Source organism: Tyto alba, unplaced genomic scaffold (assembly GCF_018691265.1).
Source record: "Tyto alba isolate M040663 unplaced genomic scaffold, T.alba_DEE_v4.0 Super-Scaffold_7, whole genome shotgun sequence".
Classification (NCBI taxonomy): Eukaryota; Metazoa; Chordata; class Aves; order Strigiformes; family Tytonidae; genus Tyto; species Tyto alba.
In genome coordinates, this window is record NW_024881328.1 from 23255530 (window position 1) to 23268014 (window position 12485).

The window sequence follows — 12485 nt, forward strand, 5'->3', positions numbered from 1 at the left end:
TGCTCACAGCAGCAATCATTTGGGAAACTACCTTAATCTGTTTCTGAATAGCTAGTCTGTGGAGATGAATTTGATACTACAGATGTTCCAAAATAAGATTTTTAAATACAGGAAACACTACCATCCACACCTTTATGGTAGATCAACTGCTTTGTCAGTCTTATTTCCTGAATCAGCATCAACATATCTTAGAGATTCTTAATCTTAAGAATTTATGTCTATAACTCAGCTTTGAGTTAATATACACACACTATGATATTTCAAGGGGAAGACTGTTAGCAGGCATATCCCTCCGGGTATTTAGTAGTCGAATAGTTCTTCAAGCCAATCAGGCTGCAGAGAATAACATTCACTATTTTCAGAAAGAGGTTGTTACTGTTAGCAGAAGTATTTCACAAGAACTTCTAGTGAGACAGCCTAAGTGAGACACATAAGGTCCTCTGGGAAAAAGCAAAGCAGACAATTTTTGAGGCGGCCTACTTTAAAACCACTTGCAAATTTCTGGAATATATATATATATATATATATAGCCTTACTTTGAAGTATATGATTTTGAAAAGTCCCAGAGTATGTTTGCTTAAATAAAAACATCAAACCACTAGTCCTCCATTATGCTTTCCTACATGTTCAGTTACTACATCCCACAGTATTAAGTTAACAGCAATTTTACAGCTGCATCCTTTATGATGAGTGTATTAACTGCTACATAGAGATCATATAAAAGTTACCTTGGCTTCATTGCTTACAACAGGTTTGACGGGGAACTGAACTTCTGTGGCTTTTAATATTGTATTTTCTTGTAAGATATCTTGCTGTGATTGATTGTGGCCAAATGGCTGAAAAATAAGCACATGATTTTCTTCATGAAAGTTATCCAACTGCTTTGATTTCATAAATATTTATGCTATAGTAAGTTGCTGCAGTGTTAATACAAACTGCTAATCATTCTGCAAATAAAAAAGTTTCAGTCAAGATTTTCCACATTTCTTGTGATACTAATGCACACTATCAAAAAGTAGCACAAGTAATTTTCCATGTAGATTTGTGTCTTTATAATTCACAGTCTACTGGAAACAGACATTTACTCTGGTATTTTCAAATAACATTTTCCTTACCTTTCTACCATAAAGGCATTGGAAAAAGATTACTCCAACTGACCATACATCAACCTTATTAGAAATCTTTGGTGGCTCTTTGCCAACTACAAAACACTCTGGAGGCAAGTACCTGGAAAACAAAACATGCATCTCAGTGTCTGCACGTAGATGTATGGAGTCACTAGAACTTGTTCAAATTATACAAACAATGCACATAGATATCTCTGATCTTTTGACAACTGTACAGTGGCCTCACAATACACATTCCAACATCTTGCACACCCATCAAAACTGACATTACAGTTTTTTGTACAGTCAGTCAGTCAAATAGAGGGTGCTAACACTCTTTACTTAAATCATCAATTACCACTTTTTTTTTTTCAATTGGGATCCTAGGTTAAGTATGAAACTTCTCTATCTATCAGAGAAGAAAAGATGAAAGCCATATAGGGCATTTTACAGCAAGACCCAGTTAGGAGTCAAAGATAATGCAGATATGGCTTAAAGACCCTTAACCTAAATTTTTAGTAAGAATGATATGTTAACCAGAGGGGTCCGTGGTAGACAAAGGTGATTGCTATCTCCATTTCTATAATCTGCAAGAAGCCATACATAAAGAGATGAAAGTTGAGGAAGTTCCTGTGCCATTCCTGAATTACGAAAGAACTGGTGAAATGGAACCTCCTTTAAAAAATACAACAAAACATCCAAAAACGTATCAATATGGGAGCAGTTAAGTATTATTGACTGTAATATCTAAAATTGAAAAAGGCATAGAGGCTATTAGAGCAACTACAGCCCAGATAGTCTTGCATCAACAGCATATAAGGCTTTAAAAGAATTTTTGAAGAAATATTTGTGGAAATGGAAATAAGCAGAAAAATGATATAAGAATGCAACACAAATATGAATTTCACACAGTATCACAAAATCGCTTCTGAAATACTCGTGTACAATTCTGATTCCAACAATCAAGAAAAATGAGCTTAAAGTGATGCAAGTGAAAAGAAAGCCACTAAAATGTTCTGAAGAATGGAGAGCCTACAATTCAGGGGAAAAAAGAGGCTATAAAAACACCATGGAGCAAGTATTAGGAAGGGAAACAATCTACTTCAGCGAGGACAGAGTTGGCACAGGAACAAACAAGTATAAACTGGCCACAAATAAACAGAGTCTGTAAATTAGAGGATTAGGTTTCTAATGATCAGAGAACTGAGGTTACGGAACATACTTCAAATAAGATTACTGGGTACAAAACACTAACTATATTTAATACAAATGTCTGTAAGTTTACAAAAGAGATTATGTGACCTAACTGCCTGGAAAGGCAGGTAACTAGACCTGGTGACTGAGAAAATCCCTTCCAGGACCATACTGCTGACAGTCTATGCAATATGCTCTAAACAGTCTCATCTCCCACCTCAAACTCAGTCAAAATATTTCCCGCCTTAATGAAGACTTTGGGCTCTGAGAAAGTGTGAATTAGAAACATGGAGATTCATTGTGAGCCTATAATGGTCACAGACATTTTTTCATCTAGTTTACAGCATTGCTAGTGCCTGTGGCACTTTAGATGAAATCCAAAGGCCAAAATTTTTTGACATACATTCCTGCAATAAAAGATTTAAACTGGTGTTTAACTATGCAAAGCATTAAAAAGAGTAGCAAAAGCCTAACACTTCTAAAATGCTTCAACTTGAATAATCACCTTTTCACAGCATGTGCACACTGGTATTTGTGCAACAGTATATGTGTTTTCTTTTCTAAAAAATCTGAAGGAAAAGGTAAAAACTTTATTAAGTGCAACTTCCGAATATGGGAAAAGTTGCAGAGCAAATGAGAATGACACTGGCTTCTCCATTTGGTGTTAGGTTTCAGCTCCTGACTATAGGCTGAATGAGGAGAGAAAGAGCAACCTAATTCACAAGTAACAACCTGGTCAATATAGGCTTTCTCTTCCATCCAGCCTGGCACAGCTACCATGCACCCAGTCTCAAAGAGCTACCACGCCATGAAGAAGCTGCATTTTTAGAGAGCACGTTCTAGAAACAGCTCTTCTGTAAGCAGTGAAATGCTTATTGTCATTCTGTTCTGTAGGCAGCTCTAAAACTTCAGGTTTTTGGACAAGCATGCAAGTGCACAGAGAAAACAAATCACAGCTGCTGAGCTGTCACTAACCTTTAGGATGGAAGAGTAAATACTCTTTTGTCTTAAGGACATTACCTGCTGGTAATCCCTGCTCTAAGATTTCCAAGAACTAAGCACCCACACTTAATCATCATAGCTCTGTCAAACGTCTTCAACCACCTGCAGCCAAAGATTAAACACCTGCTTCTTCAGGAAAACCGTGTTTCTAAATCATAGTGATGATCTCCACATTTTTAGATATATATATATATATATATAAAAATAAACAAAACGCTCTCACACTCTCTTACCTTGTTATGTTACGATTCTAACATTTGGGAATATCAATATTCACAGTACTGCACAAAAATCTTTGTCATCATGTTTAGCTTTTTAATCATAGCTCTCTCTCCAAATTGGCTTTATAAGAGAACATTTATGAAATCTGAACAATGACCCAGAGTCTAAACAACAACAACAACAGCAACAACAAAAAAATCAAACCAGACATTACCAGTAAGTTCCTGCTCCCTGTGAAGTTAAATCCATTCCATCCACACCATAGCTATCATCATCCATTATTTTGGAGAGGCCAAAATCAGTAATTTTTATTTCTCCACATGCTGTTCCATCTACAAGAAGGATATTACCTATCCAGGAAAAAAAAAAATTACCTCAAAAAACCTAACAGAATGATTTATTTTCAAAACCAGATTATTTTTTCAGGAACATCTAACTTCATGAGGGCTAAGTCACAACTTTACATCATCTTTATAACCTCAAGTCTAGATTAACTTGACTATGACACATTTCAGTGCAGTCTCAGGACTCTCTAGGTTATCATCATCATCATCATCTGAAATGGCTCCCTCAGCTGGGAGCTGGCTAGACAACGGGGAAACACCAAAATGTATTAAGAAAACACCAAAATGCAGCAGTATACCTGTTACAATGAAGTTTCAATATTTTTCTGCCCAGAACAAATCCTTCACTACAGGTTTCAGGGCTTATGTATGCCACAGAATTGTGCCAAGAAATTACTGCAATACTACAAATCTTATTCCATGTGTTAAAGTTGTACAATAATTTCTTGATATAAAAGTTATTTGATGTAGCTCCTCTAAGAACAAAAACTAATGAGAGTAAGAATACATTCTGCACAATTCCATAATACGTGAGAAATCTGTAAGAACTTACTACACAGCAGCAAGCAAACAGGTGGGTACTAAGAGTTACATTAGAAACCCCACACTTGGAAGTGTAGCAGATTAAAGTACAGGAAGAATACAAGCTTCATACATGCAAGGTGGTAAAACACAAGCCATGGACCCCAGACAGAACACATCATTTATGACAATGATTATTATTCATTGTAAAGAGAACTTCTAAGTCCTGTTTTTAAGCACTTTATGCTGGGGTGCTGAAAGTGATTGATTACCTGTTTTAATCCTTTACAGGCTAAGAAACACATAAGGGGAAAATTATTTACACATCAGCATTCCACAGTCAGACAGGATTGAGCCAACTAATGTTATTACCTGTTTATATTGCTAAATACCAATATATGTATCCATGTGGTGTGTGACCTTTTTCTACAAATTCAAATCAAAATAATACAAAGTAGAAAAGTTACGACAAACATTTTTCCAAAGAAAAGACAGATGGATTTTGGCAATAAAACTAGAAAAAGTACAGACTTTTTTCAGTTGTTTACAGTAAGCCTGATTTTCAGGCATGAACTACAAACAAAAGAAAGGATTAAAAAAAAAAAGACACTTTTCAATTGTAACATTCCTCATTTACCTGGTTTAAGATCATAGTGTATAATAGGGGGCTTGATCTCATTGAGATACCGTAGTGCATTTACTATTTGCATTACAATGGACCTAGCTTCCTTCTCTGACATCAATTTATGCTGCTTGAGATAGAAATCCAAGTCATTGCCTTCACAGTATTCTAACACCGTGCAAAACCTAGGGTAGAATTCAGAGAGACAAAATTAAATAACATACCAAACTGCACAATCAGAAATGGAGGTATGACAACCTAGCTTGATACTGGCAAGTTTAAGAACGGCTTCTTGAATATTAAATTATATGAATGAAATTGTTAGTAGAACACATAGCATATCTATTAGCTTATGAAAACTGATATCAATAAGAATATTCATACTCACCAAAAGAGAAAATGCATTCATACTGACGAGAAGTTAAGTTAAAAAAACCCCTTATTTATGTAGACACATTTTTCAAAAGATAAATGTATTCACTATCCCTTAAGATGTGACACAATTTCATGCAAAGAGGTGCAGCCCAGTGATCATGGGCTACACTTAATGCTAGTAATGCTCCTGGTGTCATTTAGTCTTAGAAATTTGTCTAAGCTACAGCAGCCTTTCAGAACTGCCCCTGCAGCAGTCCTTGCTCTGCCCAAAAACATTACAGCACTGCATATTCTCTTACCCTCAGGACATCCTGTAGGGCTTGCTAGTCAGGTGTTGCAGAACACTGTTTTCATCATTTTACAGAAGTCCTGCAATCTTTAGCTGAGACAAAATTCTACAAATAGTATGTTTTGGTTTTAAGTCCCCTTAAGGAAACCCTACATGCTTTGGCTGAAAGCAAGAATATATTATTTTTGTTCAAATACTCTTCATTCTGTTTATCTAATATACAGCACTAAAGTCCTTGTCAAGTTCTAGAAAATGTATCACTATGTACTTACGTATCTGTATCCAGGGAGAAGTAGTCATATAGTTTAACTATCCGGGGGTGATCCAGTTCTTTGTGTATTCTATACTCTCTGCAGGCATGTCTAAAAGAAGATGGATACATTAACCTTCTACAATCAATAAAATGCTATTCAATTTAACATATGAAGCGTAAGTCATTAATATTTACTTGTGGTAGTTTTCTTTCTTTTCATCCCTCCAGCTTTTGTTAAGCTGGTGAATCTTCACAGCAGCATATCTTTGTTCATAAAGATCAAAAGCCTAAAAAAGAAGCCCACAAATATGGGAAAGTTATAACTGAAGACGATAAAAATAACATCCAAAAAAACAGAGGAAGAAGATTGGCACGTAATTCACAAGTCTATTGACAAGCCTGTTGTAATGCTACCTCCTTCCATGAGTTAATCCAAGTTTGCTCAATCCGTGTTTAAAGAGTATACCACATTACAATCCTTCTGCTTATTTAGATCCCCTCTCTCCCACTGAAAATCAAATGTACAAACATACATGGCTCTAACATTAGATTTAGCAGACCCAACACACCCTACCTTGTACACTTCACTGAAGCCACCTCGGCCAAGTAAATGGAGTAACAAATAACGTTCATTCAACGTGGGATGATCTTTAAATCTCGAAAGAAAAAAAATTCTTTTAATTCTATTTGAGGTAGACAAATAGTATAAAATGTAAACCTCTTAGTAATACCTCTCAAATGGAGCTTTCTTTTTACTAGCAATATATAATATGATGAACAATATTACAACATGTGTAACCTTATGACATAACTATACAACATGGCCAATTTCAGTACCTTTTGACTATTTAGTGTACAAGTGCTATCAAAACACCATTGACAAACCAGTCAGTTCTGGCAAACTTTTTATTATTTTTCTCTGTTTTTGTGAGGATAAGAAAAGCATCCTTAGATACAAGGGTACAAGCGATACAAGGGCTCTCTCTTTGTTGTGACAAATTTCAGAGAAGTCTCAAAATTCAGCTTTCTAGAACAGACGAGGATGATATTCTTCCAATTTCACATGAAACATTACCAGACCTGTTGTACATACCTGCCTCTTTTTAACAAAATGGATTTTATATAACATTAAGAAGTTAACAAATAATGAACAGCAATATGGAGGAAACACACCAAATGACTGAGTATCTGCTCATACTCTAATCAAAAGCAAGAAGAAAACACTCCTTCCAAACACAAAATGATGTTGCAGGACAGAGAAGAGGATCATACTCTCTCCTGAAACATGCAGAAGACAAAATACATCCTTCCATCCAACCAGGGGGAAGGGAGGTGAACACTCATCACATTTCTAGTGCAAGGATGAGACAACTATACCCATGAATCTAGGGCCAGCTGCCAATTATATTCCATAGAAAACTTTAAGGAAGTGTTTTCAGCTAGTCTGCCAGTAGGTTAACCCATCCTTCCAAGTTCTCTACGGTTTCTGAGGTATGGTCATAGATAGTCAAATATTTGAGGGAAGATGCATATTCTTGCTTACTATGCCCCTTTTAAATACAAAAACTTTCCTTTTCCTCCCTATGAAAATACATATTTTAATGATAAAGACATTTTAAAAAAATCATAATCAGTAAGTAATGCACTCAGTGTAGAACAATAAATTTAGAGGTAGCATCATTAGGCTATTGTTGTCATGTAACCAGTAGCCCAATTCTTTAAAACCACACTCAACAAATTTAATTTGAATTTTCTTGGTCCTTCTATTACATGCATGCTTCTAGTAGGGCCAATCTGGTGAACCTTAAAAACCCTCCCTCTCCACTGCTGCTTTTGCTATGCCATGTGGCATGGCAGCCCCAGCACCGTGTGGGTGCTGAACACAGACAGGGAAGCCCTATCCCACACACTCAACTTGGCCTGTTATTCCAGTGCAGATGTAAAGAACACATGAAGACATACAACTTTATCTATCTCTAAACTGGGCAATATTTCCTACTGTTCATTGTCAAGGCTGGAACCCCAAACAGGTGAGTGTGCTGCCTACTTTATATTTGGGACACTTGGGAGGCCATACATGGGTAGAAAGATGTAGAAGGGAATCTTGCTAGAACAAAAAGGAGGGCTCAATTTTGCACCACAGCTGGAAGCTGAAAACCCAACAAGGTTTGAGTCAGGATGCAAGAGCTGCTTCACTTCAGAACCCTCTCCCTTATCAAATGGCCAAGACATGTTAGGAAAGACAGCAGGGGCTACAGACCTAAATTCTTTCATTGCTTCTGTATTATGAGTGTAAGCTGCACCTTGGTCACTTCATAAATACTCAAGTCTAAACTCCCACAAAAACATGCACACACAGTTACAGCTTTTCATTCTGTACCCTAAAATGCATCAATGTTGACTACAAAAACTAAGCAGTGAAGCTGCAGTATTCTGCTCATCCACGTCCTGTAGCTCCATTTTCAACAGGGACTGTAATTTGGACATTCTTTGCCCCACATACACAGTATTTACATAGTCAAGCCTGCCATTTTTCTACATCATTTATTCTTTTTTGTGGAAGGATCACTATTTAAAAAAACCCAACCCTCTTCTAATGAAAACACTGAAGATTAAAATAAGGTTGTCATTTAACCTGCAAAGAACTGCTTGCTTATTTGCTGTAGGACATTTATTTTTAAAATAAAATTCTGTCATCGAATTGTAAACATTAACACCCATTATTTTTCATATGCAAAAGACAACACCAGTTTAGCTATCAATTAGCACTATAGTGACACACAGTGACACAGTAACAAAAATTTTCAGTATTTATGCAGGGTAGGTATGAGGACCATTAAAACAGTTAAGTACAATTTCACATCTTGTTGCTCTAATGTTTAAAAGTCCTAGTGTATATATAATTCTATTGTGTCTAGAAAGCAAAAAATAAAATATAATCCTGAAGTCTTAAGGTTACTGTTTCATAAACATTTACTAGTGCAGAAAGAAGCATAGTCGCATCACCTCCTTCTCCCTGGCTGCTTTCCACCCTTGTGCTGCCTTCTCTCTTCATGGCAGCATAAGCATCTTTGCAACTGGGGCAAAGAACTAGACCAGGAAATAGATCCAGGGTTAAAATTAATCCAGAAAGATAAACCATAAAAGCTGGTGATAACCTGCATCAATTTCCAGCATTGGTTCGGTAAAGAAATGCCATTACAAGCATGTGAAAGTAAACGGGGCATGGGCATAAGGAAGTAGTCAGGAATAGGCAGAACCAGTCCCTTTCAAGCAACAGCGCAAGCTTAAAGTGCTGGTGAAACTGTAGCGTTAGTGTTTGTATTTGCCAACATGGAAAACAGGCTAATTTTAGTTTTGCAATTATTACTTTCAAATCTACAGAGTAATAGCTAATAATAAATAACAACTTAACATTATGATATATTGCCATGCAAGCTTAAGTACAAGGTAACATTTAGCATAATATGAAAAACTTTTCATTTCTCTTCTTCCTACTAGGTATACCAGGAATGAAATGACAGTGCAATAAAACCAAAACTAATTTTAACAGCATCACAAAATTGCTGCTGTTGTATCAAACCTCCCTGCTGTTTTCTTGCATTATGGTCAGCTAAGCGGATTGCATTAGGCTCCCTTACAAGTATTTTTTTAGCCTAGTAACATGATCTAGCAAGTTTCAGATCTCCTGCACTGTAAAATGTGTATATATGGTATTTCTTGCATAATCAATAAAACCACTAATATCTTTACAAAATTATAAGTAATTCTACTTTTTTTTAATATATAAGTTGGTGCTTAAAATAGACATATAAACAAAGAGAACCAATGAAAAAATTTATGTATGAGCCTCTCTTCTGTAGGTAAAATGTGATTTTAGAGCATTTTTTTAAAAATAGATATGCAAAATTAAGACAGTAAGTCTCTTACTGTGAATTATCTTCATTATTTATTCTTTTCAGTTCTCTTATGTGAAGATTCCTAACTCTTTCCAAACGTTCAAGTTCTGCTTGTATTTCAGCTTCCTCCTGCAAATGAAAAGAATGGAATATAAAAGCTCATTTACTCCCCGTTTGAAAAGGATATTTTTACCCCTGCATCAATACTAGTGGTGATGGAGGAACATTACATTACAAAACCCTGCTGAACTAGAAGAAAGCACTGCTTTTCTCTTAAAGCCAGAAAAATTCAGAAAGACAAGGCGAAAGCCTGTTTCAAGGAACCTTTCTGTCCATGAACCTACAGGTAATGGGATGTTCACAGTTTTGTTCTGCACTGTAGGGATACTATTTGAAATGAGAGGCAGCTGGGTTTTGTACCTCAGCCAAGGAGAGAAATTATCTGGGAAGCGGTCTGAAATTGATGTACAAAGAAGAAAAAACTGAGATATGTGCAGTTATAGATTTTGTACAAACCGACAAATTTAGAAAAGACATTTAAAATATTTTGAGGCTGAAGTGCAAATTAAAAAAAAAAATAAAAGAATAAGTTATTAGAGCAGAAACATTCTTAAGTTGTTGATACAAGACACCAAAACCAAACTAATTTAAAAAGATTTTTCCATTCATATTTTAATAAAATTAAAAATGCAGAATGTGTATTGCCTAAGATTTTGAGTGCAATTTCAAAAGAAGCATGTCAGGTACGAGTACATTTCCTAACTAATTCTAACACTTAAATTTATCTCATCTTTATGCTACATGTTAGAGAACACGAAATAGTTGTTTATTCAGATTCTCTAAAAAAGTAAAGAATTCGTGAAGCCTAATTTGTGAAAACCTATGTATCTATACTCAAAGTGAAAAACTTATACTCATTGAAAGACACTGTAGAAAGGGTTGTATTGATTTCAGAGCTAGTACCTCTAGAATTTGAAAGTCTGAATAAAGGGGAGACAAAATTAGTCCATACCAGAAAGCTCATAATTATGAAATTATTCTAGCTGAAAAGGAAAAAGAAGGCCTGGCATTTGATATGTATTTTTTTTAGTAGCATTGCCAGTGGAAGCAGTGCCCCACATTATCTCTTGTTATTTTGGCACAGCCTCTGTACAGCCACGTGGTGAACCGAACTGGAAAACTAATCAATCTTCTCTTTCTTCATACAAAAAAAAAAAAAAAAAAAAAGAGCAAGCCACACAAAAAGATACATATTTCCTTTTTGAAGGAAGCTAGATCAGTTCTCCAACCTCATTTATACTGTGACTGCACAACCTGGTCATGTTGGTAAAAGCAACAGGGCAACAAGTCATGGCACAAGGGGATGGAGGCAGAAGTCAGCAGAGAGGAGAGAAAATGCTGTAAAGCTGGTATTTCCAAACACTGTATATCATAAAACCACATCCTGAAACAACAACTGTATTTATATAATCTAAAACACACATCATATGACCACATTTCCAACAAGTTAAGGAGTCAGGACCAGATGATTTCAGTGGATATCCTGAATCCCTCCCCATAAGCTAAGGAAAAGAAACCTCTCACCCCAAAACAAGACATTAGATGAAGCTCCATTCAGAAAACAAAAATCAAATTCCTAATAATTTAAAAGCTGGACTAAGTAACACTAATCTGGCTAGCAGATCTGGGTGGACCATTTGTTTTTCCTAACATATAATGTCAAGGGGTTTTTTTTTTTCCCCTCCTGTTTATACAATGTTAGACTCTTTTTTTTTTTTTTTTTGTATTTAGATTCATCCTTGCAGCTCTCAAGTACCCTGAAATGATATGCAGTTCCTCATAACCGAATAGTCCTTTATAAAGAATTCTAGCCCTTCTCCCCCCGTAAAAGGCCACACACTTATACACACACAATTGTCTATGTTCTTCCCAAAGGCTGACAAAAAAAAAAAAAATCAAAAAAAAATCCATCAGTTATGCCTCTTTTGGGCTTTTTTGTTTATATATTATGCAATTCAGTGGTTCTCAAAATGTGGTTCATAGGTCAATGTTAGTCCAAAGAGAACTGGCTGGTTGCATTGTTTCCAGCTGTTATTTAGGACACTCAAGGCTGTGAATACCTTTAAGCAAGAACGAACCAGCTTAGCTGCCTCAGGTCACTGCTATATAAAAGGAAGTGAGAAAACAAGAGACTCTCTCCAGGACCAAAGCTGCTAGCTGGAAAAGAATTTCCTGGGGAGCAGAAGGAAAAGAAAACTGGTGGTGGCAGCATGTACAGGGCACCAAAAATAAGAGCACCAGGAAAGCATCTGGAGAGTGAAAAGGAAGAGGAGCAGACAGCAAAACAGCATATGCAGAAGGAAAGAAGAAAAAAAATGTAACCAGCAAAAAAGCACCAGGGAAGAAATATAGCCACGTAAAAAGAAGATAACAAAACTGTTTTTCTTAGTTAACGACAACATCTGTATTGCACATAAGAATTAAAATGCAAGTTTGTATTTTTATTATTATTTTCATATATATTAAAACATGATTTGCTAAGAAATAGCAAATTTCCCCTCTGGCATTTACTCAAGGAAGTTCCTTCTTATACAGAGTACCCCAGCATTGATGCTAGAGGTGAAAACAGAATTCAGGTATTAAACAACTTTTTTAAC

At 35.9% G+C, this 12485-nt stretch overlaps 1 protein-coding gene across 2 annotated transcripts in view; it reads right to left on the reverse strand.

The window, feature by feature from the left end:
- TLK1 (tousled like kinase 1) overlaps positions 1–12485 on the reverse strand; it is a 70255-nt gene that overhangs the window by 4005 nt on the left and 53765 nt on the right. For both annotated transcript variants that reach the window (XM_032989720.2, XM_032989721.2), the window contains exons 13-20: positions 9860–9957; positions 6504–6585; positions 6125–6216; positions 5949–6038; positions 5028–5197; positions 3739–3874; positions 1116–1227; positions 729–836 (exon numbers count right to left, since the gene is read on the reverse strand). In XM_032989720.2, coding sequence (XP_032845611.2) covers positions 729–836; positions 1116–1227; positions 3739–3874; positions 5028–5197; positions 5949–6038; positions 6125–6216; positions 6504–6585; positions 9860–9957 — 888 coding nt within the window. The remainder of the gene's footprint in view (positions 1–728; positions 837–1115; positions 1228–3738; positions 3875–5027; positions 5198–5948; positions 6039–6124; positions 6217–6503; positions 6586–9859; positions 9958–12485) is intronic.